The 26,192-nt window shown below is 52.7% G+C and overlaps 2 protein-coding genes across 6 annotated transcripts in view; one reads left to right on the forward strand and one right to left on the reverse strand.

Moving 5' to 3' along the window:
- Nucleotides 1-95: 95 nt before the first annotated feature.
- MRPL40 (mitochondrial ribosomal protein L40) lies at nucleotides 96-2,947 on the reverse strand. The gene is made up of 4 exons (XM_060170493.1): nucleotides 2,798-2,947; nucleotides 2,566-2,649; nucleotides 1,318-1,476; nucleotides 96-508 (listed from the first exon to the last, which is right to left on the reverse strand). Exons 1-4 carry the CDS (start codon nucleotides 2,839-2,841, stop codon nucleotides 184-186), a joined length of 612 nt encoding a protein of 203 aa, XP_060026476.1. The 5' UTR covers nucleotides 2,842-2,947; the 3' UTR covers nucleotides 96-183.
- A 767-nt stretch (nucleotides 2,948-3,714) lies between these two features.
- Nucleotides 3,715-26,192, forward strand: part of LOC132503921 (protein HIRA) — a 74,361-nt gene continuing 51,883 nt past the window's right edge. For 3 of the 5 annotated variants that reach the window (XM_060120813.1, XM_060120814.1, XM_060120818.1), the window contains exons 1-5: nucleotides 3,715-3,834; nucleotides 20,098-20,160; nucleotides 21,386-21,496; nucleotides 22,674-22,764; nucleotides 23,975-24,069. In XM_060120813.1, coding sequence (XP_059976796.1) covers nucleotides 3,798-3,834; nucleotides 20,098-20,160; nucleotides 21,386-21,496; nucleotides 22,674-22,764; nucleotides 23,975-24,069 — 397 coding nt within the window. In that variant the 5' untranslated portion in view covers nucleotides 3,715-3,797. Of the gene's footprint in view, nucleotides 3,835-20,097; nucleotides 20,161-21,385; nucleotides 21,497-21,571; nucleotides 21,705-22,673; nucleotides 22,765-23,974; nucleotides 24,070-24,267; nucleotides 24,336-26,192 lie in introns of those variants that run through there. The other 2 variants (XM_060120815.1, XM_060120816.1) reach the window with 2 other exon arrangements.

Raw genomic sequence — 26,192 nt, forward strand, 5'->3', positions numbered from 1 at the left:
CCTTCCTCTCCCCAGTACCAGGCCAAGAAGGGCAGCCTCCCCAACCCCCGTGCATGCTCAGGTAAATTAACTGTGACTCTGACCTAAGACAGACACTTGGTTAAATGCATTTATTCACAGCAGGCCTGAGCCTGGGGGTGCAGGCTCCCAACGGCAGCGTCCTGAGGGCAGCTGCCTGCAGCTCTATCTCTTGAACTCCATCTGTGTGTACACCTTGGTGATATCGTGGTACCTGCCTTCCGGGGGTTGGTAGTTGGCGATCGGCGGTGTGTAGTCTGGCCCTTGTCTCTCAAAGGGAAACAGACTGGGGTCCCGCTTGGTGGCCTCGGCATGGAGTTCTGGGGCCGTGAGCTTCAGCTCCTGCAGAGCTTCCCGCTGGGCCTCAAGCAGGGACGCAATGGCGCCCCTCTCCATCTCATGCTCACACTGCTTGTACAGTGCCCATTTCTTCAGAAGCAGGGCTCTCCGCTCGTTCTCTTCAAAGGGGAGTTCCACTGGCGGCCGCTGCCTGGGAACACAGAGCCAAGGGCATGAACCTGGGGGCGCCAACCGACTGCACGGGACCCGAGTGTCCCCACTGCCAGACGCAGATGGAACTTAGGGACAAATTAAGGGACAGAATGTTGGATGTGGCAGCAGCGGCAACTGACACCTGGAACCACTGCCATTTTCTTTACGTGAAGAAAAGAAACAACAGTGCTCTCAGCAGATTGTGGCAGCACGTCCTCTGTGCCAAGCAGAGCCTGCTGGTGGGGAAACGTGGCTTTGGAGAAAAGTCAAATGGTGTTATGAAAACGGACACCAATATCCCAGGGAGTCAAAGCCTGTATCAGCCCTGGAGACCCAAAAAAGCACCTGCCTTGTCCCACTTACATGGTGAGGTACTACTTTATAAATGGTACGCACTTCTGACAAGAAGGCAACAATCCCACCAACCCCACACATGACACATCCCAGCTCTGAGCATTTGCATCCTAGAGCAGGAGGCTAAGGGTTTCCTACCAGCAGGAAGGGGTAAGAGCTGCAGGCCCAGGGCCCCAGTTGTCAGTCACAGCTAAACTCCTGCAAGAGCAACACTCCAAACTTGCTCCAGCATCTGCCCTGAGCTTCCTTCCCAGAATCAGCCATTCAGGAGCAGCGCCCAGGAATGCTTTCTCCACCTCCCATGAGACAATCCAGGAGAAGAGGACTCAGAACAGGGCCAAGCCAGCCCAAGCCTATGACCCCTTCCCATTACAGGTGTGAAGTGCAGACAGAACTTCCTGACAGTCACAGAACTCCTTTGCTCTGAAGACCTCAACCCTAGAGGGCCCGTACCTCGCTTTATTTAAGAACTTAACGGGCGTGATAAAATCCTCAATGGGAACGAGCTCCTGGCTCGCCTTTTCCAGTCGTCGGATCCTCTTTTTCAAGCGCTCCTTTGCTGCCTGGTCTTTTTTAGGGTCCACCTTCTTCTTCTTTTGCAGAGGTTCTGCTCTAAAGGATAAAGCAAACACTAAACATTTTCCTCTTTGGCCTCGTGAACGTGTAGAGACATGGCACTAGGGAAAGTGCCTGCAAACTTGTACCGAGCTCTCCCGCAGGAAAGGACCGTGTGGGCCTGGCCTCCCATGCTGAGTGTGGCAGGGAGACGGCCTCCACGGGGGGTCCTTATGAGAACTATGTGGGCACGGTCAACCCAGGAAGGCGTGGAAAACCTCCGTGGGATGTCAGGGTATAAATTAAAGGGAAGTGCTCATCTTTAGTGAGGGGTTTCAGGTGGGCCTTGGGATAGCACTGAAAAGTGAAAATACCAAACTGATGAATTAGAAGCTCGTTACATTATTTATTTATTAATTGAAGTATAGTTGATTTACAATGTGTTAATTTCTGCTGTACAGCATAGTGACTCATTTATACATATATACATTCTTTTTTATATTCTTTTCCATTATGCTTTATCTCAGGATATAGAATATAGTTCCCTGTGCTACACTATAGGACCTTCTTGTTATCCGTTAGAAGCTCGTTACTCACATTTTAAATGGATTTGTGATTTATAAAAATGATTTGACTAAGAGAGTATAATAAAAATAACTGGCAAGTTCCTGTTTATACTTTCTGAGATTTCTTAACAAATTTCCCTATTCTCGAGCACGGACAAAAGCCTGATTTACCCTCAGGAACACATCTCCTATGCTGATAAGTTACTATTCAGAACAACCGAATCTCGAGCATCAAGACTGAGTTTTATGAGTTAAGTCCCTAGAAAATATTCAGGGTCCCAGGTGGAAAAAAGAATCCTCTCACCTCCCCCCACCTTTCTGGAGAGTAAGAAACGGAAGAGCTGTCTGTGCTCTTTAAAATTTTACACAAGAATCCCTTGAGAGCTAAATAACTTTTCTTTAAACCGCTTTTGCATTTAACTTTTGATCTCTGATTACAAATTTAACAGTATTTCATATGAAAAGACATAAGGGCATCCATCTAAATTTAACTGAGAAACTTCGCAGACTGAACATCGAGCATCCTTGCTCGCTGGGTTCCCGTGCGCGAGCCCCCAGGCCGGGCCCGCGGCCGGGTTACCTCATGGGCACGAGTCCCCAGAACGACAGCAACGAGGCCCGCTGGTGCGCGTCCCTCGTCTGCGTCGGCCGCGCTCCCAGGAGCCTGGAAGAGACCGAGTGTGTATCAACGCCCGCTTCCCCGTTAAGGTCACTCACGAGCCCCGTAACTACGGGGTGAGACCGCCAAGGCCAGCAGGGAAGCTCTCAATCCGCGTCCCCGCGCATCCGCGCCCCGGCCTCTCCGCGCTCACCGGCTCGGCGGGCGCAGAGCCGCCCTCAGGGCCGCGGCCGCCATGCCTCCCGGTCGCCGACGGCCGCTTCCGGGCGCGCGCCCCTAGGCGGTCCGGCCCGCGGTGCGCCGCTCTCGGGTCCGACAGCCGCGCAGCCCCGCGCTCCCGCGTTCCGGCCGCCGCTACTAGCCCTGCCTCCAACGTGGCCCCGCCCCGCGCCCGGCGCCTCGCACCTCGCGCCGATCAGGGGCTTCCTTCCCGCGGGCGCCGCTCCCTTGCCTCTCCCTAGCCGCTCGGCCTGCGCCCCGCGAGGGCCGAGACCAGCAGCGGGGCCGAGGGGGCTAAGAGTCCGCGCACGAGAGGCGGCCTGGGCGTCCAGTAAACGCTCCGGCTCGTTCGCCGACGTCGGAGCCGGGCCGCGGTGGCTGCACCGGCGCGGCACGTGGCCTGCGCTCGCGGGCGACAAATGAACACGCGCTGGGGGCGGCGGAAGCCTGTTAATTAGTCGGCTCCGCACCGGCGGGCAGAGCGGCGAGGCCGTCTGCGCCGCCCGGCCCCGCCCGGCCGGGGCGCACCCCAGGTCACGCTCGCCCGTCCGCGCGCTCCCTGCCGGCCGACCCCTCGCTTGCGGCCGTGCGGGGCGGACCCGAAGAGGAGCCGCCTTCCCGCCCGGCCGGCTGAGGAGCTGGGCGGCCCGTGAGCGCGGGGAGCGGTTTCCCGCCGGGGCTGTTTGGCAGGTGCGCGCCGTGACTTCCGGCGTTGCCCGGGAGCCGCCGGAGGAGGAGCGGCGCGGGGGATGCGGCTGTGGCGGCGGCGGCGGCGGCCGAGCGCGGGGGTCGGCGGCGGCGGCGGCGGCGGCGGCGGGGGTCGCGGGCCGACGATGGCGCGGCGGCGCTGAGGGCGGGGGGCGGGCGGCGGCTGGAGGGCGGGCGGCGCGGGCGGCGGCGGCTCCATGGCCCGGGCGCGCTGAGGGACGCGGCTCTCGCCTCAGCCCGGCGGCGGCGGCGGCGGCGGCCGAACAATGAAGCTCCTGAAGCCGACCTGGGTCAACCACAATGGTGAGTGCGCGCGGGGGTCGCGGGGGACCGAGCCCGGAGACGGGCCGTGGTGTGGAGCCAGGTGGGAGCCGCGCGCAGGCCTGCCCGCCTCGCTCCGACGCCGAGTGCCCGGTGCCCGCGCCGCGGGGCCGGCGGTCGCGGACTTTGTCCTCGCGCGAGGAGACCGGGAGCCGGGCACGTGCTCGGCCACGTTCGCCCTCGCCCCGGCCCTTGCTCCAAGCCCTCGGCCACCCGCCCGTGGTCCGGGCAGGGTTAGGGGAGCGGCCCTGGGCGCCGGCCGGGATGTGCCAGGACGGTCCAGTGTGTGAAACTGGAGCGGAGTGGCCTTTCAGTAGCGGGGTGTAGACCTGGAATGGGCACGTCTTTCCATGCCAGAGGGACTGGATCTGGTGACAGTGCTTTAGGTGGGGGACCGTGATTCTGGGCTGAGATCCCCCAGCCCGAGGAATTACGTTCACACTGAGCTGGAGCATGAGGGCAACTCGGATGGGGCCCACGGGGCACAGGTGTGTGCTCGGAGAGGGCCTGCCTTAGCTCTGGGGCAGCGGCCCTAAAGCACACCCAGGGAGCGGACTCATCCAGTCCTCTGGTAGGGAAGAGACTCTGGTACAGAGAAGCGCGGTAACCAGCAGTTTTGCTGTTGTTCTACCTGGCTCGCACACTTGCTGCAGGAGTTGGCCTTCGCCCCCTAGGAAGGTGAGGGGAGCGAGCCCCCATCCCCTGCCGGTAGCAGTGAGCTCAGGGAGCAATACTCCAGCTGAGGGCCCGCAACCTGGATGGCCCGACTGCTGGTAGGCAAAGAGTCACCCTGATTCTGTCTTGTTCCTCATTTCTAGTTTGCTGTGCGACTAGAGGGAGCTAGTTTTCTTTTAGAACAAGTTGGGTAGATGCTTTTGCCTTTCCTAAGTGTGTTGCTTTTTAGTTTTGAACTTGATCTCAAGATGCTTGCTTTCTATTGCTGCAGCCTTTCCATTTTCTAGCACGACATCCTTCTCGTTTTTCAGGGCCCAGGTGAGGTCCCCTTTTCCTTTTGTTACCATTCCTCTTGAGTTACTCCACTAGACGCGCTCTGTCCCTGTGGGTGTACATTCCTTGTGCCCCTAGGGTGCAGACTGCCTTGCTCCCCTCTGCATTCCCTGCCACACTCAGCAGTGCCTTTCACATAGAGGGTCTGCGATAAACGTTGGCTGAGCAGGTAAGAGAGCTGAGGTTGCCATAACTTACTAAGACAGCTGGGTTGACAGTATGTGAAAGCAAAAGCAGTGAACTCTGGTTTCATTTCTCCTGTGTTGGTCTCCAAGCGCATTTCCTGACGTGTAGTGTGAGATCTTTCCCTGGAGAACTGGGCAAATGTTCAGTAATTATAAATTATGGTGCTTGTGAATCAGGAAGGGAAAAGTTTTTACGATGAGCTAGTTTGCTGTGCAAGTGAAGTCTGAAGGAATTTTCATTTTGACACTGCCTAGATGAGGTTGTGTGTGTTGTGTACCCTTCTCCAGCCTTCCTTCTACCATGTAATTTATAACTTCGTGATAAGCTCCTTTGTAGGACACAAGTTTTATGTTGTGTAGGCACAAGTAAGTCAGGATGCTTAAGCTATTGTTTAGGCACAAACGAGGGAGAGTCTGCAGCCAGGCCGCAGCCAGTAGTCCCCGCCTGGCAGGGTGGGCTGAGCTGTGGGCCTGGGGCCTCTTGTTGCCGCAGCCTCTCCACTGTCCTCTAGTAGAACCTGATAGTATCTGCCCTGCCTTCTTTGTAGCGTGATTGTGGTATTTGCTTGGGAAGGAAGACAAAGTGCTCCCCGAGATAATAGAAGAAATTGAGACTTTTTTAAACCTGTTCTTTGTCAGGTTTCCTTTCTTTTAAAATCTCCTGGAATCACCCGTCTCATTGAGTGTTCAGGACTGTCGGGTAAATTACTTCTCTCCTGAAGGACATACAGATGGTCTGGATCAGTACTGAGCTGTCCTTTAAAGACTGGTGAATAGGGGGAGCTGCTGGGGGCGAGCGCTGCTTAGCCAGGAGCCCAAGTGGTGGGTGGTGGCCAGTAAAGTCGAACATGCTTTGGATTAAGGGACCCAAAAGACCGTGGTGGTTTGGAGAGAGCATCACTGCACTTTCTGGCTTCCTGACTCTGCATTCAGTCTCCTGACTGATTATGCAGCGCGAACATACTTTTTCTGGGGTCTGAAAGCCTGAAGAAGGAGGGAGCAGAGAGCCCTGCGTTTTCCCTGAGGTGGCAGGATTCATCAAATAGTGTAAGCGGGCAAATTGAAAGCAGAGAGAGAAGTGTTTGTTGGGTGCAGGTGTGTTCTCAGTCTTCGTTTTTCTGGCTGATGATAGTAGTGAGACCTTTCCTCTAAGGGAGGGTTTCTCAGTCTCAGCACTATTGACATTTTGGGCCACATAACTGTTGTGGAGACCAATCTGTGTTGTAGGATGTTAGCAGCATCCCTGGCCTCTGCCCTCCAGATGCCAGTAGCATCTTCACTCTCACACACACACACACACACAGAGTTGTGACAACAGAAACTGTCTCCAGACATTGCTAGTGTCCTCTGTTGGCCAGGTCACCCCCAGTTGAGAATCACTGTTCTAAGGTGATGGGTTAAATATTGAAGTCATGTCATGGTAATGAGCTTTGAGCATGGAATCAGACTGGATTCAAGATGTCATCATTTATTAGTTGTAGATTGTTGGGCTTGTGACTCCACTTTCTGGGCCTTGGTAAAGTTGAAGCTATGTGCCAGGCATTGTTCACACACACACATACATACACACACACACACACACACACACGTGTTTTACTCTGTGTTCTTGGATATGGCATTCCTTATGTATTTTATTTTAGGCTTGGCTAAAGTAAGGTTTATTTCTAAGTTAGGTTATCACCATATATTTGTTAGAAACTGAAAGCAATTGGGTTTTTGGTTGTAGGAAAATGCAGTTTGTATGTTGAGAATCATTGAGATTCATGGTTCTTCCCATCGCAGGGCCTTTGTCCCTGAGAGTTTTCCTGGAATTCTTGTGGTGTTCATGCACAGCTCTTTAGTGAAGCCCATTCTAACCAGAAGGGCCAGGACTGAAAGGACACTCATTCTCCTTTGAGTTCATTCTCCTGGCAGTGTTGTAAAAAGGTGTATGGCAAATTTTCAATAATGGGATAATTTGTCAGTTAACTGCATTGCTTTATGGCATGTGTTTTTTCTCCTGTCCTATAATTGGATTCTTTTCCCTACCTCTTCTCATTCCACAAAGGATTTAAGACATTCTTCTGAGGCATGTCCTGCACCTGAGTGATAATGAATGTCAGTTTGAAGGGGAAACTCGAGGAAGGATGACCCAGTAATGAAGCTGGCCTGGGTGTGGAAAGGCTCTGCACAGCTGCTCTGAGAGCAGGCCAGGAGGGATCCCGGTAGTGACGTTTTGTGACTGCCCTGGTCATTCAGGTAACCTGTGCAGTTGGCCCAGATCAGGGCTTCTCAAACAGGCCAGAGTCTGGAGACATTTTTGGTTTTCGCAGCTGGAGGGGGTGGAATGTAGGTGGAGGACAGGATGCTGCTGAACTAGAATGCTCTGCAGCCTCATGGATGCTCCTCTGCAACAGTCTCCTGGCCCAACGTCCATAGTGCCGAGGCTGGGAAACTGCTCTAGGTGAGAGTACCTTTGTATCGTTATTTGGCCTTTTCATCCATCCAACTAGATTGTAAGCTTCTTGAGGACAAGGAATTTGCCTATTATTTTGGAGTCAGATAGTCCTGTTCTTGAGTCTCTGTGCTCTGCTGCTCACCAAAGTGTGTTACAGAAGGTTCTTTACGTCTCTTATCCTGGTCTGTTAAATGAAGCGAGTAACAGCTGCTTTGGCTGCTGCCTGCTCACCTGCGAAGGCTCAGGAAATGCACACTCTCTTCACAGTGTCACACTGACTTAACACCTGAAGACAGTAGAGTGATTTTTAAAAATAACCAAAATATATTTGAAGAGGATTCGGAAGAAAACTGGGTGGGATTTTGCCTTAGATAATACACTTGTGGGATTTACACTGATTTATACACTGAACGTTGAACCCTTCTGGAGAGAAGTTCTGTGGGGATCAGAGGTAAAAAGATGCTCCCTGTGCACGGAAAATTGTGCCAGGTGGGAGAGGGGAACAGACCACATTCTAGAATGCAGGGCAGAGGGTAGCCTGGGGAGGAGGGTGTGGTCTGTGGGTGCCCTTGGGCTGGGTCTGGACCACAGGAGGACTGTGAGGCAGAGGAGGTGCCACTGCTGTGGGAGCATCAGGAGTGGAGGCCCAGGGAGCGCTGGCGTGTGGAGCATGTTAGCACAGAGACTGCGCGGGTGATGGCAGGTGGGGCTGCAGGGCAGAGCCATGAGCACCTGCCTAGAAGCTTGGACTCCTTCTGGGGGTTGCGATAGGGGAGCATGGGGCGTTTCTGAGGAGGCTGGATGTAGTTGGAAGGCCCCAGAGGAGCTGGTAGACATTCCCTGGGCCTAGGTGAGAGGCCCTGATGGAGGCAGGGAGGTCAGTGTTAGAGGTGCACACGGGGTAGAGGCAGGTAGCTTTGTAGATTGGAGACGCTCAGAGTTGATTTCTTCAGTATGCTGAGAACAGAGTAGAGTTGAGGGCTAGGAAATGAGGTTTTCTTAAATATTTCTTTTAATTTAAGGAGTGGTTAAAAAGATGTTTTCACCTTATGAGTTGAATTGAAGTTACACAGCTGGGAGGGACCTCTGGGCAGTGCCTGGCCTTGGCCATTGAGGGGACCTGCTGCCTGCCTTGACCCCTCCTTTTCCCCAGAGGTACGAGGCTACCCTGTTCATCCAGGGTGTTTGCCTGTGGACTGCAGAGGTGTCTGGCTCATGAAACATGGGTCTGGAATGAGCCCAGGGGACCATACATTGATGCAAGCACATTTTATCCTGCCGAGACGAGCAGCAACACCTGGAGGCGGGAGCAGGCCATCGGTTCGTCCACGTCATTAAAGAGCAGGGAGGGCATGTCGTGGACACTGGACGCCCACCCACTTCTTCCTTTCCATCAGAACCTCAGGGTTTTCCTCTTGTCTGCCCTCTTCTTCAGGGTCTTGATAGCCCTGAGCTGGAGTGTGGGTGAGTGCCCAGGCCTCGTTGGGGAACAGCCATGTGATGCCATTCTAGGCAGTAGGACCGGGAGGGGATGTCTGCTCGGGGTTTCTGGGGAATAATCAGGTAAGAAGAGATGCTTGAGAGGCCCATCTCTCTTCTCCTGGATTTCACTGCGTCTGTGTGTGGCAGCCAGCCTGTGACCCTGAGGACAGGGCTCGCACCGAGGATGACAGGAGGGGAAGGTGGAAGGAGTGGCTGCTTATGCTGCTGTGAATGAACCTTGAAGCCAACCCTTCTCAGGACTTGTCACGTGACTTAGTAGGTTACCCTTGAAATTCTCTCTGACTTGCTGCAGAAAGAAAACATTCCTGACAGTACAGTTGGCAGATGGGAACTGAGACAGTAAGTTTCTGTAAGGAGAAAAGGAGATGCAGGAGGGGAGCTTAGTGAGGTGACAGAGGGCAGGCCTTATAAACGAGAGTGGTAGGTGGGTGAGTGCGGGAGAAAGCCCTGGGGTAGGGGTAGGGTGGGAGGAGTTTAAATAAGGTTCTTTGGGGAAGCCTGAATGATGAAGGTAACATGTGAGCAGAGACCTCGTTGCAGGAAGCAGGCGGTGAGCTGGATGTGTGTGTGCCCAAGACATACCTGGGGTGCTCTTGGACTCCCCACCTGCGGGGCGTGAGGGAAGCAGGGCTGGACAGGTAGGAGCTGGTCGGTAATGCAGGTACCGCAGAAGCTGCAACTGGCCCTGCTGGGGGGCTGGGTGAGCCCTTCAGAGTTGTCCCGAATTGGGATGAGGGGCTCAGGCCTTTATACTCCCACATCCACAGTCATCGGGTGCAGGCTGTCCCTGCCAGGAGACCTGATCTTGGTCAAAGCAATTCTTCCGCTGAGGAGCTGTCACAGGCTGTAAACACTCCCACAGCTGGGGGGGTGGGGGGCGTGTTTCAGTCCTGGAGGGAGGGCACCTGGACAGGGCATCATGGCAACCTCCTAGGCCTGATGGAGGTGAGGAAGGCGGCCCTCTGTGGGAGGAGCATTTCAGGCAGCGAGAATGGCCAGAGCAAGCTTGCCTGGTGGGTCTGAGGAAGAGCAAGGATGTGGGAGCAACACTGGGAGGCATGAGCAGCAGGAGGTGAGGCCAAGTGAGCAGTGGACTGGCTGGAGGACCCGCACACACGGGCCCTCCATGCGGCTCGAGTAGAGGAGTCCCACACCTGGCATGCTTTCAGATCTTGCTGGCCACTGCACTGGGACTCGGCTGGGCAGCGGGCATGGGGGCAAGGGCGGGAGCTGGAGGACCTGGGAAGAGGCTGTGGCAATGATCCAGAGGTGGCCAGGGCAGTGGTGGTGCAGTGAGTGTGTGTGTGGTGGGGGGGGTATACATAAACACATACACACATGTTGGTGTTGAAGTGTAATTTACATAGTGAAATGCACAGACATGGTGAGTTTTGACAAACAGGTACACTGTAACCTGTTCCCCACTCAAGATACAGAATGTTTGCACCTCCCCAGAAAATTAGAGTTACAGTAGTGAATGTAGTCATCAGGTCAAATGTGGGGTGTGAGATGGGGGGGAAGGGGAGCCCGTAGGATCAGTAAGACTGTGAAGGAGCAGATGGGGAGGAGGAGCCAGGTTCAGTGACGTGGGGTGACCAAGTCCGGCCCCGCAAGAGGCCTTCCCGAAGCGCCTGTATGTTGAGGGACCTCAGCCTCCTCCTCCTGAAGCACCAGGGCTCTGAGCTGGAGCTGCTATTGAGGAACAGGACGGCTGCTTTGTTTTTGGCTGTGTCCATTGCCAATCTGATTGCTCTAGGGTACGTTAATGGTGTGTGAGAATCTGGATAATGGAGCACTTTGTGACTTTATACTTGTAATGTGGAAAATGTAAAGTAATTTTTCTTATAAAAGTAATGCCTGTTCAATTTAGAAAAAGTTAGAAAATACAAAAAGGAGAACACATTGTTAAAACTTTTTAATATGGTCTTTCAGACCATTTGGAAAAAATCACTGGGTAACACATTTTGTTTAGTGTGCATACCACATTATAAAGGTACCTGGGTTGTTCAGGATCTTAGCCAAATGCCCGATATCATAATAAATCCAGTGTTTTTATTGAGTAGCCTCCCTTCAGACAGCTGAAGTGTTACCATGCATTTTCCACTTAAATGATATTGTAGGGTTGTTGTTTTTCTTTTTTCTTTTTTTAATTGACGTACATTAATTAGTTTCAGGTGTACAACATAATGATTCAATATTTGTTCATATTGCAAAATGATCACCGCAATAAGTCAACATCTGTCACCTCACATAAAGAATTATTTTTTCCTGATGAGAACTTTTAAGATTTATTCTCTTAGCAACTTTCAAATATGCAATACAGTATTATTAACTATAGTGTTATTTTCTTAGTTGTGGTTGTTGTTAAACAAACTTTCTCCTCTATGGGAAAGTTCTTTTTTTTTTTTAATTTATTTTATTTTTGACTGTGTTGGGTCTTCATTGCTGCGCGTGGGCTCTCTCTAGTTGCTGCGAGCAGGGGCTGCTCTTCGTTGTGGTGCGCGAGCTTCTCATTGCGGTGGCTTCTCTTTTTTGCAGAGCACGGGCTCTAGGTGTGTGGGCTTAGTTGCTCCGTGGCATGTGGGATCTTCCTGGACCGGGGCTCGAACCTGTGTCCCCTGCATTGGCAGGCGGATTCTTAACCACTCCACCACCAGGGAAGCCTGGAAAGTTGTTCTTAACTGCTCTTAATTCTCTAGTGGATCTAGATAAGGAGGGATGACTCTATTTATAGAAATTCATCTTGCAGATACCTTTTAAGGAATATCTGTGTTCTGTAAAATTAGAGGAGAAAAGAGTATGAAAAAACACCAAAACTTTTTTTTTGTGTGTGTGTGATACGCGGGCCTCTCAGTGTTGTGGCTGCTCCCGTTGCGGAGCACAGGCTCCGGACGTGCAGGCTCAGCGAACGTGGCTCACGGGCCTAGCCGCTCCAGGGCATGTGGGATCTTCCTGGACCGGGGCACGAACCCATGTCCACTGCATCGGCAGGCGGACTCTCAACCACTGCGCCACCAGGGAAGCCCCAAAGCCTTCTTGATTGTGTGTTGGCAAATGCTGCAGGAGATGTGAGGAGGTCTGTAAATGATATACCTGCACTTTCTTCAACTCTAGTTCATGGCCCACCCTCCCCCCACCCCGCCCCTCGCAAAAAAAAAACCACCCAACCCAACAACGGTTGCTCCAGCTTCCTTCCTGTGCTGTGTTTTGAATGTCTCAGGCACCTGACACCTGAGGTGTCCCTGCAGTGGTGCTGACTTAGGGAGACCAAGAAGTTGTGGTTGAAGCGGTGGAGGTCCCAGCTGCAGACGGCTCTGTGCAGCCAGGGCTCTGCTTCCCCTGCAGGGGTTCGCCAACATGAGTCCTCCCTCAGTCAGGAGGAGCCCACCTTCCCAGGATTGGGATGCTAGTGACATGGAATGTGTGTTAGAACTGGGGGCCTCTGCCCAGCCTTTCACAACATCAAGTGTTTATGGAGTGCCTACTGTGTGTCGCTGCCCTGGGGAGACCCCGTGACTAAGCAGACAAAAGTGACTCAGCTCTTGGGCTTTACATTCCGGTGGGCAGAGTAGACAGACGTGCAATAAAGGAAGCGACACCTACAGTACGTGGGAAAGTAGATCAGTGTTAGGGGGTTGTTGTGCCAAGCTGGGTGGTCAGGGGAGGCCTCAGTGCAGGGAACGGAGGCAGGAGGGAAAGAGCCAGGGTGGGCGCTGGGTGGGAGTGGAGAGGAAGCGGGCGCTGGACTACCAGTGGGGGCAGGGGCTGGTCTGGAGTTGAGGCCGGAGAAGTCGCGAGTCGTGTGGCTGTTGTGAGGCCTTGACTGAGATGGCAGGTTTGGGCGGGAAGACCAGGAGCTGCTTGTGGCGATGTGAGGGCTAGAGGCCTGGCAGGCAGGCAGCTGGACAGAGGGGTTTCCTGCCCCACAGAGAGCAGAGAGCTCAGGTGCAGGGTTCCCTCCAGAGAGATTGCTGGTTGTGGGACGTGCGCACTGTCACCTGCACGAGAAAAGCATCCGCTTCATGATGACAGCCACTGGTGTTTTGATGTTTACCTTTATCAGACACAGACATATATGCAGTTTTTAGAAAACAGGCTTCATGTGTACATATGCACATTTATTCCTAATTGGGGTGGTTGTAGATTCCCACGCAGCTGAGATCCTCTGTACACTTTGCCCAGTTTCTCCCAGGGGTGACGTTTTGCAAAGCTGCAGTCTGATGTCACAATGATGTTGACAGACCCCACCTGCCTCACTCAGAGCCCACTCTTACTTGTAGCGTTCATCTGTGTGGGGTGGCTGCTGAGTCCCACACAGCTTTGCACCTGTGAGGGTTCATGTATCCACAGCAGTCAAGACCAAATGGTTCGAACACCTTTACAACCATACCCACCTCCCTCCCACGCCCCTCCAGCTTGTATACATATTTATGTGGTTTGCTTTGGTTTTGGTTAGCATTTTTTTAAGTTGTGACAAAGTAAACCATAACATAAAATTTACCATCTTAACCATCTTTTAAGTGTATAATTCAGTAGTGTTCTGTATGTTCACATTGTTGTGCAGCCAATCTCCACACCTGTTCATCATGCAAAACTGAAACTCTGTCCCCATTAAGCAGTAACTCCCCAGTTCCCCCTCCCCCAGCCCCTGGCACCACCATCTACTTCCTGTCTCTATGAATTTGACTCCTCTAGGGACTTCATATAAGTGGAATCATACAGTATTTGTGCTTCTGTGACTGGCTTATGCAAATTAACATAATGTCTTCACAGTTCATCCATGTTGTAGCTTGTGTCAGAATTTTTCCTTTTTATTGCTGAATAATATTCCATTGTGTGGACATACCACATTTTATTTATCCATCATCCATCGATGGACATGAGGTTACTTCCACCTCTTAGCTGTTGTGAATAAAGCTGCTATGAATGTGGGTGTACAAATATCTCTTCAAGACCCTGCTTTCAATTCCTTTGGGTGTAAACCCAGAAGTGGAATTGCTGGATCACAGGTAATTCTATTTTTAATTTTTTGAGGAACTGCCATACTGGTTTCCACAGCAGCTGCACCATTTTTCATTCCCACCAGCAGAGTACAGAGTTCCAATTTCTCCACATCCCCACCAGCACTTGTTATTTTTACTTTACTTTTCTTTTTTTGTTTTTTTTGTATTGAGTTTTAGGAGTTCTTTATATATTCTGGACATTAATTCCTTATCTGATATGTAATTTGCCAGTATTTTCTGTGGGTTGCCTTTTTATCCTGTTGATAGTATCCTTTGATGGGCAAAAGTTTTCAAGAAATCCAGTTTGTCTATTTTTTCTCTTAATGCCTGTGCCTTTGCTATCATATCTAAAAAAATCATTGCCAAATCCAATGTTATGAAGCTTTTTCCCTGTTTTGTTCTAAGAATTTTTATAGTGTTAGGTTCAACCTTTGGGTCTTTGATCCATTTTGAGTTAATTTTTGTAGATGGTGTTAGGTAAGGGTCCAGGCTCATTCTTCTGCATGTGGATATTCAGTTTTCCTTGAACCACTTGTTGAAGAGACTGTCCTTTGCTGTATTGAATGGCCTTGGCAGCCTTTTTGAAAATCTGTATTCTATTTCATTGGTCTGTGTGTCTTCATGCCAGTAACACACTCTTTTGATTACTATAACTTCGTAGTAAATTTTTTTTTTTTTTTTTTTTTTTTTTTTTTTTTTTTGCGGTACACAGGCCTCTCACTGTTGTGGCCTCTCCCGTTGGCGGAGCACAGGCTCCGGACACGCAGGCTCAGCGGCCATGGCTCACGGGCCCAGCCGCTCCGCAGCATGTGGGATCTTCCTGGACCCGGGCACGAACCCGTGTCCCCTGCATCGGCAGGCGGACGCTCAACCACTGCACCATCAGGGAAGCCCCGTAGTAAATTTTGAAATCAGCCAAGTGTAAGACCTCCCACTTTGTTCTTTTTCAGAATTTGTTTGGCTATTTGGAGTCCCTTGAGATTCTATATGAATTTTAGGATGGGTTTTTCTGTTTTTGCCCCCCCCACCCAAAAAAAAGTCATTGCAGTTCTGACAGGGATTGCATTAAATCCGTACAGCTTTGGATGTTACTGACATCTTAACAATATTAAGTCTTCAATTCATGAAGATGGGCTGTTTTTCCATTTATTTGTGTTTCTGTTGGTTGTCTCGGCACTGTTTTCTAGTTTTCACGTACAAGTCTTTGACCTTTGTTAAGTTTACTTTTAAGTATATTTTCTTTTCGATTCTATTTTAAATAGAATTGTTTTGTTTCTTTTGGATTTTCACTGTTAATGTGTAGAAATGTAGCTGATGTTTGTTGATTTTGTATCCTTCAGCTCTACTAAATTTGTTTATTTTGTGGAATCTTTAGGGTTTTTTACACATAAGATCATGTCTTTTGCACCCACCTTATATTTTAATATTGTTTTGTAACTTCTTTTTCACTTAATAAATGTTTCAAACATTTTCCCATGTTTCACGTCTAATTACAAATTTACCAAAATTTGTTAGAACCAAGTATTATTGGGTCATATGGGCACAGCACACAGTGAATGGAGGCCTCGCCCTCCACAAACTCCTCGCGAGCACGATGCACTAAGGGACTTCCAGTCAGTTCTGCCCCGTGAGCCGTCAGAGTGTAAAGGCCAGAGGCCCTCTGGCTGCATAGCAGGCAGCTGGCCTGTCTGCCCTCCGTGCTTCCTCCCACTTCTCCCCGCCAGCACTCCGCTCCTCTGGGAAGCTCCCTGAAGCCAGGAAGGAGGATTCTATCTGAGCGCCCTGGCTAAAACCCAGCTTCTGTAACTCACTCTTTTCTGCCCGATGACGAGAATCTGTACTGCAGTCCTCAGATCAGCACACACAGACAGGAGAGTGTGGAAGCGGGGTGCTCTGTGTGCGCTGAGGAGGGGTCCCCAAAGGTGTCAAGGAGGGGCGACCTGGAAGCAGAGCTGAGGAGAATGGGTTGGTGGGTGTCGGGGGAGAGAGTGCTGGGTACTGACAGCTCTAAGGGTCCAGGGAGTGTGTTAATTTAACTTTTGTCTCTGTCTCTGTACAAAGAGGAGCTGAACACTGGAGGGGGTTGGGAGCTCATCTTTGTCCTTGTGCTGGGCCACATGGAAAGTTCTCGAACTAGTCCAGCCACAGCATCCCTTCCTTCAGCTCCACCGCCAAGAGCCCTTTAGAAAAAGGAGGACATGTGAGCCACTGCTCTCCTTGGGGCTAGAAGGTCCACTGCCTTAGTGGGTGGACAGCCAGCACCATGCCGGTGGCCTCCTCTAGGTCCACTTTTGTGTGTCCCCGGGGCGCATCACTGCAAGAGGAGACAGTTATGCCAGCCACGCCCCTCACTGGGGTGCACCCTGATCTCAGAAACAGACGTGAGACTTAGGCCTCAGAAGCATGTGACTCGGCATCTTAATCCGTCTTGCAAGGTGCTGGTCAGGGTGACTGTGGCCTCCCCATTTTGTAGATTAGGAAACTGCAGAGGAAGATTAAGTAACTTGCTCGAGGCTGTGGAGCTGGTGAGCAGCGGGACTGAGGATCCAACCCATGGGCGCTTACTGCCCAAGCCCAGGCCTGTTCCCAACCCCCATTTCTGGCATCCCACTGCCCTCCAGCTTAGCAATTCCCTCTCTGTCTGAACAGCTAATGCCCTTGCCCCAGAGTGGCAGTTGGGAAGGTCTGCACTCCTTGGTGGCACCCTGCCTGTCTGTCTGGCTCCCTCCCCACTCTGCCCATGCTGCACTGCACAGTGGCAGGTCGGACCTATTCTTGATTCCATGCCACATCCCCTCGTCTTGGGGGTCCCCTCACCCACTCTTTCACTGACTTCTCAACCTTGGGGACTTGGGGCAGTTGTGATTTCTGCAGGAAGACCCCAGGATGAGTTAGGTGGCTCCCCACCCGTGCAGACCTCTGTCACTGGACTTAGCTGTGAGGTTCATGTTGTCTACGTTTTGGCGCTCCCTGGGCAGGGCCAGGCTTCTGTATCTTTACTTTCTGTCTGCTTAGCCCAGTGTCAGCTCCTAGGATGGGCTGTGATTGGTACCTGTGCAGTGGAGCCCTTGGGCTCTGTATGTTCTTGGGGGGTCAGGCTGGCCCGTGACTTGTAGGCAAGTGACTTTGATGCGCTCCAGGAGGGAATACAGACTTCAGGAGCTAACCAGCACCCTGGGGGCTGGTGGATGCTCCTCACTGGTGGCCACTTAAGACTGATGCTGGCTGAGCTGGAACTTTCTTGGTTAAGATGATAAATGGTCAGCTTGGGTTGGCTTAAGCAGAACAGTGAATGAACTGGCATCTTGGGTTATCTCGTGTATAACAAACCACCCCCAAACTTGCTGGCTTGAAACAACGGCTTTATTATCGTTTGTGATGCTGCTCTTGGCAGGGCTCGGTGGGGCCAGCTCATCCCAGCTCCTCACGGGCTCTACTGGGGCAGCTTGAGCAGCCCGGGGCTGGAACAGCTCACCAGGGGCCCCGGGGCCTGGCCTTGAGGCCCACTTCTCACTCCGTGTGGCCAGCTGGGGCCTCGTCTCAGCAGGATGGTCTCAGCGGAGTTGGACTTCTTACATGGCAGCAGGCTCTCTCCAGAGGGCAGATGTTGAATGAAGCTTCCTTGCAAGCCCGCCACACATTCTGTTAGTTAAAGGCGTCCAGGGCCAGCCCAAATTCAGGGGGCGGGGTGCACACAGGCTCAAAGAGCCGAGGAGTCGAGGGCGATGCTCGGAGCAGCAGGCCCGGTCCTGCACGCTCACGCTTACACTCTCGCCCGCCTTCCCTCTGGCTCACTAGCCCTCATTTCTCCCCTCTGGGCTTTGCGGGGATGGGTGTCCCCCAGGCAGGTAGTTTACTCCTTGGGCTTTGGGGCCAGATACCTGGCCTCTACCAGGCAGCTGTGTGGCCTTGGGCAACTTTCCAGACCTCTCTGCATACCTCCGTTTCCCCCTTGTGGTGAAATGAGTGAGGGAAGGCCCCGGGCCATGCTGCCTGCTGGTTTGAGAAAAGCCCAGGAGCAGTGGGGGGCCGGGGAGCAGTGGGGCTGGCCCTGGAAAGGCAGCGCCCCTCGGACGGACCCCCGCGTGGCCCTGGCCCTGGAGGAAGGCACGGCCGGGTCGCAGCCCCTGCCCCTGGAGACACCTGCTCTTCGGAGTTTCACGAGGCCTTAGCGGTGCCAGCTGCTCCCTGTCCCCTGGCGTCCAGCAGGGCCCCACCAGGTCTCGGCGCTGGGTGGCTGGGCCCATGGCCCCACTCGTCCTTTCTCTTTCTCACAGCGCAGGTGGCAGGAAACCACCTTCACAACGGCTTCCCTCCAGCCACTCAGCCTGTGGGGAAAGGGTGGCACGTTCCCAGCAGCGCATGTGGGACTCTGGTGTCATTGGTGGCAGCCACTTGGCCTAGGAGGGCGCAGGTGTCCCCGCCTGCCTGAGTGTGCGCCCTTCAGGTCCTCTCCGCCGTGCTCTCTGCACCTGCCTTCCTGGGCCCCCCAGGGGATGGTTTCTGGGCTCTTTTCTTGAAGGTTAAGGGGGAACTGTTAGGGTCTGGCCTGCAGAGGAAGAGCTCTGGCGGGTCGGCTGCTCTGCGCTGGAGAGAGTGCGGCTGTGTCGGGGCTCGTCCCACGTACCCCGGGAACAAGTGCTCACAGTGGCCTGGGACTGAGTTTCCTGTGTGCGGGGGATGGCTTTGAACACACTGCGTGTGCTCAAGACTGGTCGGCAGCTGCTGGGCTGAACTTGACCTGTCACTGTAGAGCTCTGGCTCAGGGACCGGGGCCTGTTGTAGAGGCTTTGCTGTTGAAGTGACTGCCCTGCTACTGGAGACGCAGTAGGGCGTTTGCATTTCGCGCCTCTGCTTGCTGATAGCCCTGCACCGCTGCTTCCCCCAGGACCGCATAATGACCAATAGAGGGAGGAGGCACTTCCCTGGTCTTGTGGAAGCTCACTCTCAGCTTGACAGTGGGGGTGGGCCCTCCAGAAGAAGGTGGGGTGAGCTGGGTGCCGCCTGGGGCCACGCTGGCCTTTTGGTGCCAGCACTTGATCTTCCGTGCTCTCATGGGAGCCCTGGCAGGACTTTCAGCTCTCAAGCAGCCACCGCTGGCCCTGCCCAACCCGCACTTGCTGCCACGTGATTCCAGAGCTCGTGACCCTCATGCTAGTGTCCATGCCACCACCTCTTGGGTGACAGAGAAAGCATCCTCAACTAAGAGACCCCTTGGCAACAGCCCTTTGTATCAACGACCACTGATGTCCAGTTCGTTGTCAACTGTCTCATTTGTCCCTGAGCAAATATTTCTGAGCCACCTTCCCAAGGCCCAGGCCAGAAGCTGAAGGAGGCCAGGGAGCTGGACAAACACCCACTGGGCACAGGCATAGTCTGCTGTGGCGCCTTTGCCAGCCAGGTCTGCCCAGCTGGCTATCCAGCTTCATGGGCCCCTGGTGGGGGACTGGGCCCGTGTTGTACCACAGTCCTTCCCCCGCAGGGACTGACTGTCTGATTGACCACACCATGGGGCCATCCCTGGAGGCTCAGCTGGAGGAGACATTGAGAAGGCGACTCTCCATGGACGTCAATGCAGCAAGAACACACGGGGTGGGGGGGCTTTTGGGAGCAGGGTCACGACAAGGGAGGCGGTGCCTATGCATTGCAGCCACTGGTCCTGCGCAGCTGTCAGATGGCCAGGCAGAAGAGCCAGGCTACCTGTGTCCCAGCTGCAGCCAAGTACAAATCCCTGGGTGGGGAGATGGCTGAGGTGCAGCCCCTGTGACTCAGGGCTCTTGTCCCCAGTAGCTCGCGGTCTTTCCAAACATGCACACCTGGCAGGTGGTGGGCTTTCGTCCGGTGGACCTCAGTGTAAGTGCCGGGGTCTGCGGGCTCAGTCCCGCAGTGACAGGATGCTTTGTCCCACTTTCAGACTTTAAGCTATACGATGTCCCTTGGAAAGTCTTTTAACTCACAGGTGATTTATTGGTAGCCTGTTTTTTCCCCTAGGAGCAGTGATTAGGGGCGTTACATGAATAACCAATATTTTAAATGTTTGAGCTTGCTGCTATTTTCCAATGAATAAAAGCCAAGAGAGATGTTATGTGTTTTTTTTCTTTGTTTCCAGGCAAGCCAATTTTTTCAGTTGATATTCACCCTGACGGGACCAAGTTCGCAACTGGAGGACAAGGTATGTTCACAGGTAGTGGAGGGAGCGCTCACAGCCCTGCGCCTCACCCCATGTCTCCTGATGCCCAGGAGCTGGGAGGAGGGAGAGGGCCTGCTGCTCATCAGCATGGATGTGCTAGGTCACATCTAAGCCCTTTGTGGCTCTGGCATACTCTCTGTAACTACTTTGGCAGCAGATTCCTGCTGACTAGGTTCATATTACAATCAGTCTGCATCCCCACCTTACTGAGCATGGGGAGTGGCCGGTGGTCCTGTGGACAAAGCCCCAGCCCCAGAGGCAAGGTCTCTGGTAGCATTTGCTCACCTTGAAAAAGGGAGGAGGTGGCTAAATTATGAAGTTAGTCATGTAGTCATGAAGCTTATTTTTCTGGGCTCAAAAGAATTCAACTGTGTCACTCAGGAGCTCTGGACTTAGCTGGGGGGCCGGAGTTTTGTCCTTGTCCACGAGAGGGGGCGCACCTTCCCGCCCGACTTGGCACAGTGAGGTCTTGGGAGCTGTTGAGGAAATATTTTTACCTACTGGCCAAGAGGCCATTTCAGGTGTGCTTTATGGTAATTCTGACATGTCCATTTCTAGGCACTTACTAGTTTTTGCCTTCTGTAACAGAAAGTTAGTGAGAGGTTGCCCTTTTTTAGTTATCAGTAATGGAAAACATTACTAAAATGCATAGATGTATATTTTTAGCAGAGTACTACTTCTGCTTATGACCACAGGAACCTCAAATGCCCTCTTTTAGTTGACCTCCCATCTGTAGGTGATGGCAAAGGGCAGGTAAGGTGGTAACGATCCTTTCCCTGTGTTGAGGGCACATTTCAGGCTTGGTTCTCAAAAGTGTCCAGTCAGCTGTGGGAACAGCAGTGGACCCCAAGCAGCACCTAGAGGGGAGGGGAGGTTGCGGGGGTGCCTGTGCACAGCTTCTTTGGGTTCCATATGAGGGGTCTGGGTTCTGGGTGGGCACGAGGACCTCCTAGGGGCCCCTGGTGGACCTGTGTTAGAGACCAGGCCAGAGTTCAGTGCAGACCCAGGCTGGCCTCAGCCTCCTACTGAGCCCACTGCCTCCAGTCCCCAGCGGCACTTGTTTTTGTTCACCTTCCCTGTGACACATAATAGTAACTCAGATCCTGCTGATCTATCAGCCCTGACTTCTGACAGCTAGGTGAGGGCGGGTCACAGGCTCCTATTGCCACTCCTGACACATTGAGTTGTTTCTGCTCCTTCGTTCCAGGACAGGATTCTGGGAAGGTTGTAATCTGGAATATGTCTCCAGTCCTCCAGGAGGATGATGAGAAGGATGAAAATGTCCCCAAGATGCTTTGCCAGATGGACAATCACTTAGGTATTACAGGGTGGCCCTTTGCAGGCTTTGCGTGTTGGCACAGTGCCCAAGGTTAGCACGTGTGTTTGTAATTAGAGAGATAAGGCCCGTGCGGCGGTAGCTCCCCTCGGCCTGCTGTCTGAAGGCACAGATGTTGGCTGCACACCTGGGTGAGTTATTCAGCAGAAGACTCGGCCTGCCCACAGAACCATCTTTGGACAGTCTGCAGGTACCTCTGGTGATTTCCTGCTCATGAGTCGTTACTGCCTGATTCCATGGGGCTTTGGGGCCAGCGACCTGGAAGCAGTAGGGTTCCGGGGAAGGGTGCACAAAAGACAGCTCACCAAATGTCTCAGATGGCCGCCGTGTCACTTGGGGCCCTTTGCCAGGCCCTTGTGGCCACTGGACAGTGTTGTAGTTTCCTTTCCTGCTGTAGTGCCTTAGTTTCCTGCCCTTGAGCATCAGGCTCTGGTTTCCAACCTAGCTGCCCACTGAGATGCTCCACTATCAGTTATGCCCCCTCCCTGTGTGCTATGTGTTCCTGCTCTCCCGACACACCCCTTGGCGTCCTCCACCCCAGAACACAAGGTGCCCGCAGGCCACGTGTGGACCACATCTTGGATAATGTCCCTTCTGCTGTGGGGCTCCAGAGGCTCTTGACCCATCAGGGCCAACAGGGATTTCTCCTGGCCTTAGTTTATAAGTGCAGGACCAGTCTACCTGCAGTGTTGACAAGTTTGGAAAAAGAGCTGGTAGGTGGCTTGAAGTCAAAGTTTTATGCTCTACCAAGCTGCTCCCCTGAAAGTTCTGGGAAAGGCATCTTGGCCTTTTTAGTACATGCCCTCATTTTGAGAATTATCCCTACTCAGAAATACATCTCATCATTCGACAGCCCTGAGATTTAGTTACTTACCAGTTTTCATGGAAAGAAGCCTTCTCCTATTGACTGTTTGATTAAGCACTAATGCTTCTCAGATGACGTAGCGTTTCCCCTCCAGACTTTGCTCTGGTATTTGTTCTTACAGCACAAGTAGGTTGGTGCGTGAACTGAATTTTTCTTCTGGGGCTCTCACACAGTAGGTACCTTGAGTAGATCAGATAGATTAGATTTTGTAAACCCTCTGCATCTTGCCAAACTGCACAAAGCAAATGAGCGTGGCGACTGGATTTTCATCACCCTATTTTTTTTTCTTCCCAGCATGTGTGAACTGTGTGCGGTGGTCAAACAGTGGGATGTATTTAGCTTCTGGGGGAGATGACAAACTGATTATGGTGTGGAAGCGGGCTACGTAAGCATCATTTTCTTTACTTCACATTTTATTTTTAGAAGCTTCTTTGCTGGTCTTTATCACAGTCGCTTTCCCCACCCTGGCCCTGAGGTCTCCAGAGCTCTGACTCGATGAGTACCAGGAAGCACATGTAGGCGGGGGCAGCCGGGGCCTGACCAGGGCAGTGGGTGGCCACCTACCTGCCTGTGGACCTGCTCAGCACTCCTCACAGGGCTGCAGGGTTTCACCTAAAAAAGAAGGGCTCGTCCCTTCGAGGGCTGACATTGATGGCTTCATTTGTTTTGTCCTTCAAGTGAAATTTCCTAACACACAAGGTGCTCTGATGGGATCTGGGGTGGGGGATCTAGAGCGTGCCCTCTTGCCATTCATCTCGTTCTCTGTCAGCTTTACCTGGGGCTCCCAGGAGCCCCACCTTCCCCGAAAGCCCCTGCTCTGCACCCACAATGAACTGACCATCTCCTGGAGTCTCCTAGGGTGGGTCCTGGGCCTTTGGGGCCAGCCAGGCTGGGGACCAGAACCCACCCTCCTGCTCAGCCAGAGTGTCCCCAAGGCTGTGGCTTGGCGAGCAGAGGCGCACTGTCTCCTTCAGCCCAGCCAGCTGCCTCCGCGAGCCCTTCCTGTAGGTTTGAAAGAATTCTACAGGAGCTAAGGGTGTTAACAGAGCCTCTGGGGGTCCGAGGTGTTGGTGCCATGTCTGCAGGGCTCCATGACTGCTCAAGGCCCAGGAGCGAGCACCCCAGTTCCAGTGCTTTCCCTGCCCCAGTATTCAGGCAGAGGCGTTCAAGTCCTTACAGGAGGGCTTGAAAAATAGTGTTGCTTCTGCTTTAGCCAACATAAATAACGTATTTAGTATACAGTTTGGAAAATTGAAGAGAAAAAAATCATAATCCCACCATCTAAAGGAAGCCACAGTTAATATTTTTGTATTTTTCACGTGTGTCTTTCTGGTCCATTTTCCAGCATAGGTGATGTATGGTATCGTGTTGTATATGACATTCTGGGACCTGTTGCCTTCACTTAATTCTATCCCATGGACATTTTCCCAAGATTGGTGTAGGCCGTGTAGCGTTCCATCCAGTGAACAGATCATAATTTGCCCAGTCAGCCCCCATTGTTCACCCGTTTGGCACTTGCCAGCCGCTGTCTGTCTGCTTTGTCTCTGCGTTGCCCGGAAGTCCCCGGGTGCCCTTCTGACTCCTCTCTCACACAGGTACATCGGCCCCAGCACCGTGTTCGGCTCCAGTGGCAAGCTTGCCAACGTGGAGCAGTGGCGATGTGTCTCCATCCTGCGGAGTCACTCAGGCGGTGAGTGGGCTGCCCATGGGGTGGGCGCCCCGGCGGTGGCCGAGAGCAGCAGCGGCACCTCCACGGCCCCTGTGGACTGTGGGTCCTTAGAGCAGCCCTGTGTCTGGGCCACCCCTCCCCTCCCCGCTGCCTGCCTCCAGCTGCGTCAGTGTCCCCACTCCTGCCCTCATGGGCTGTATGTTTATATCTTTAATGTAGAACTCCCCACGTTCCGCTGTTTATCCTGGGAACTGAGTCACTACCTCCATCAGTGGATCGCTAAGTCCGTAAGCGCACTTTCTTTATTCCACAGAAACCCGCACACGGGGGCCCACTGGAAAGCTTTTTACTTGACTTTGAGAGTGTTTGCAAAGTGTTTTAAATAGGCTTGGTATGGAAAGAAACTCATTTTTCAGATTTGGACTGAAGTTGACAGCACTTGGTCAGATGCCAGGGATACCAGAGTCAGTGCAATTCAGTCTTCCTCAGAGAACCTGCGGTCTAGCCGGGAATAGCTGGGAGGGTGTGCCAGGCAGGGGCCAGCAGAAGCCAGAAAGGCTTGGTGCCAGTGGTGAGCTGGCAGCATGTAACCCCGCTGGACGTGTACTGCACGGCAGCAAGCGGCGCGGGGTGGGGCTGGCTAAGTGTGTGAGGGCAGGTCATGGAAGGCTTGTGCTCCTGCTAATGAGGGTGCCCTTTGTCGTGGAGGCCTGAGAGGGGGATCATCTGACAGCCCTATGGAAAACTGCAGTTTCAGGGGTTCAGATGAAAACTGCAAGGGCCCAAACTAGACCTGTGATCATTGAGAGAGAGGAAGAGATTGACCTGGGGACTTTGAAGGGCTGAGCAAAGGGAGGCATGAGGGAGACCCCTAGCTGGGTGCCTGGGGAGCCAGCGGTATCCTCTGCTGAGACCATACGACCATGGGTTTATGGGGCCGGATGCCAGTTCAGTGCAGGATGTGCTGGGTTTGGGGGGTGTCCCGAGCTGGTTGGAATTGAGCCTGCCACTCGGGGGCTGGGGGGGCGGAGATGGGGCAGGAGAGAATCAGCTATGGTCCAGTCTGTGCTCAACACCCACTCTGCAGATGACACTTTAAAGGTGAACAGACCCACCTCTTAGAGACCACAAATTGAGTCCACATCTTTGAAAGCTGATAGTGTAACATTGTGTTATCTTTGATAACAGTAAAAATTTGTAACTTACCCTAACTTGCTGGCAGGTGCTCACAGTGGAGTCTAGTTGGGCTTCTCTGGAACTTGGACAAGGTATCCATGAGGTTATCCAAGTGGGGTGGGGCCTGAGTGACGACTTTCATGGGGCCCCTAACCTGAGACTTGGACTGAGCCATAACCTCGCCCTCCCTCCTGGCCCACCACCCCAGGGCTCTCCTCGACCAGGCAGGTAGGGATGCCCACCTTCAGTGGGGATACCTGCCACTCCTTTTGCAGTGGTCCTGGTAGCACCATCAGTTGCTAATAAAAATAGTTTTCTTTAATGGCCATAGAAAGCTGTTTCCCTACCATGATAGAGCCCTGTGTCTTTTAAACCATGCGCACATATTATAGTTCACAGTTGAGCCTTGTTCCCGTTGATACTGAGAAAAGACAAACATGGGTGCTATCACCGCATTTGTTATTTTGGAATTTCTGCAGTACAGTTAAGCAGAATCTGAAGAAGGTAGACAGGGAATTCCCTGGCGGTCCAGTGGTTAGGACTCGGCACTCTCACTGCCGGGGCCCAGGTTGAATCCCTGGTCAGAGAACAAGGATCCCACAAGCCATGTGGCACGGCCAAAAAAAGAGAGAAAAGAAAAAGAAGTAGGTTGACAAACTGGAAAACAATAGTAAAATGAGATGATATGAGGAATAAAGCTTTTAGGACTTATAAAGCGTTGAAAAGCACTTCAGACTGATAAAAATAAGTCATTGAATTGGCTTCATATAAGAAGATGTTTAATTATCTGTCTTTCACTAGTCATAGCCAATTGGAATATCTAATGATAGAAAGAGATAAGTGCAGTTTTACTCAGATTCCCAAGGAGGGTCTTACTGAGAAGGTGGCGTCCAGGGGTTGAGCAGATGGCGATGAGGGGACAACCGTGTGGACCTGCAGAGAGCTATCCAGGTGGAGGGAGCAACTGG

The sequence above is a fragment of the Lagenorhynchus albirostris genome, chromosome 14 (genome assembly GCF_949774975.1).
Source record: "Lagenorhynchus albirostris chromosome 14, mLagAlb1.1, whole genome shotgun sequence".
In the NCBI taxonomy this organism is placed as follows: domain Eukaryota; kingdom Metazoa; phylum Chordata; class Mammalia; order Artiodactyla; family Delphinidae; genus Lagenorhynchus; species Lagenorhynchus albirostris.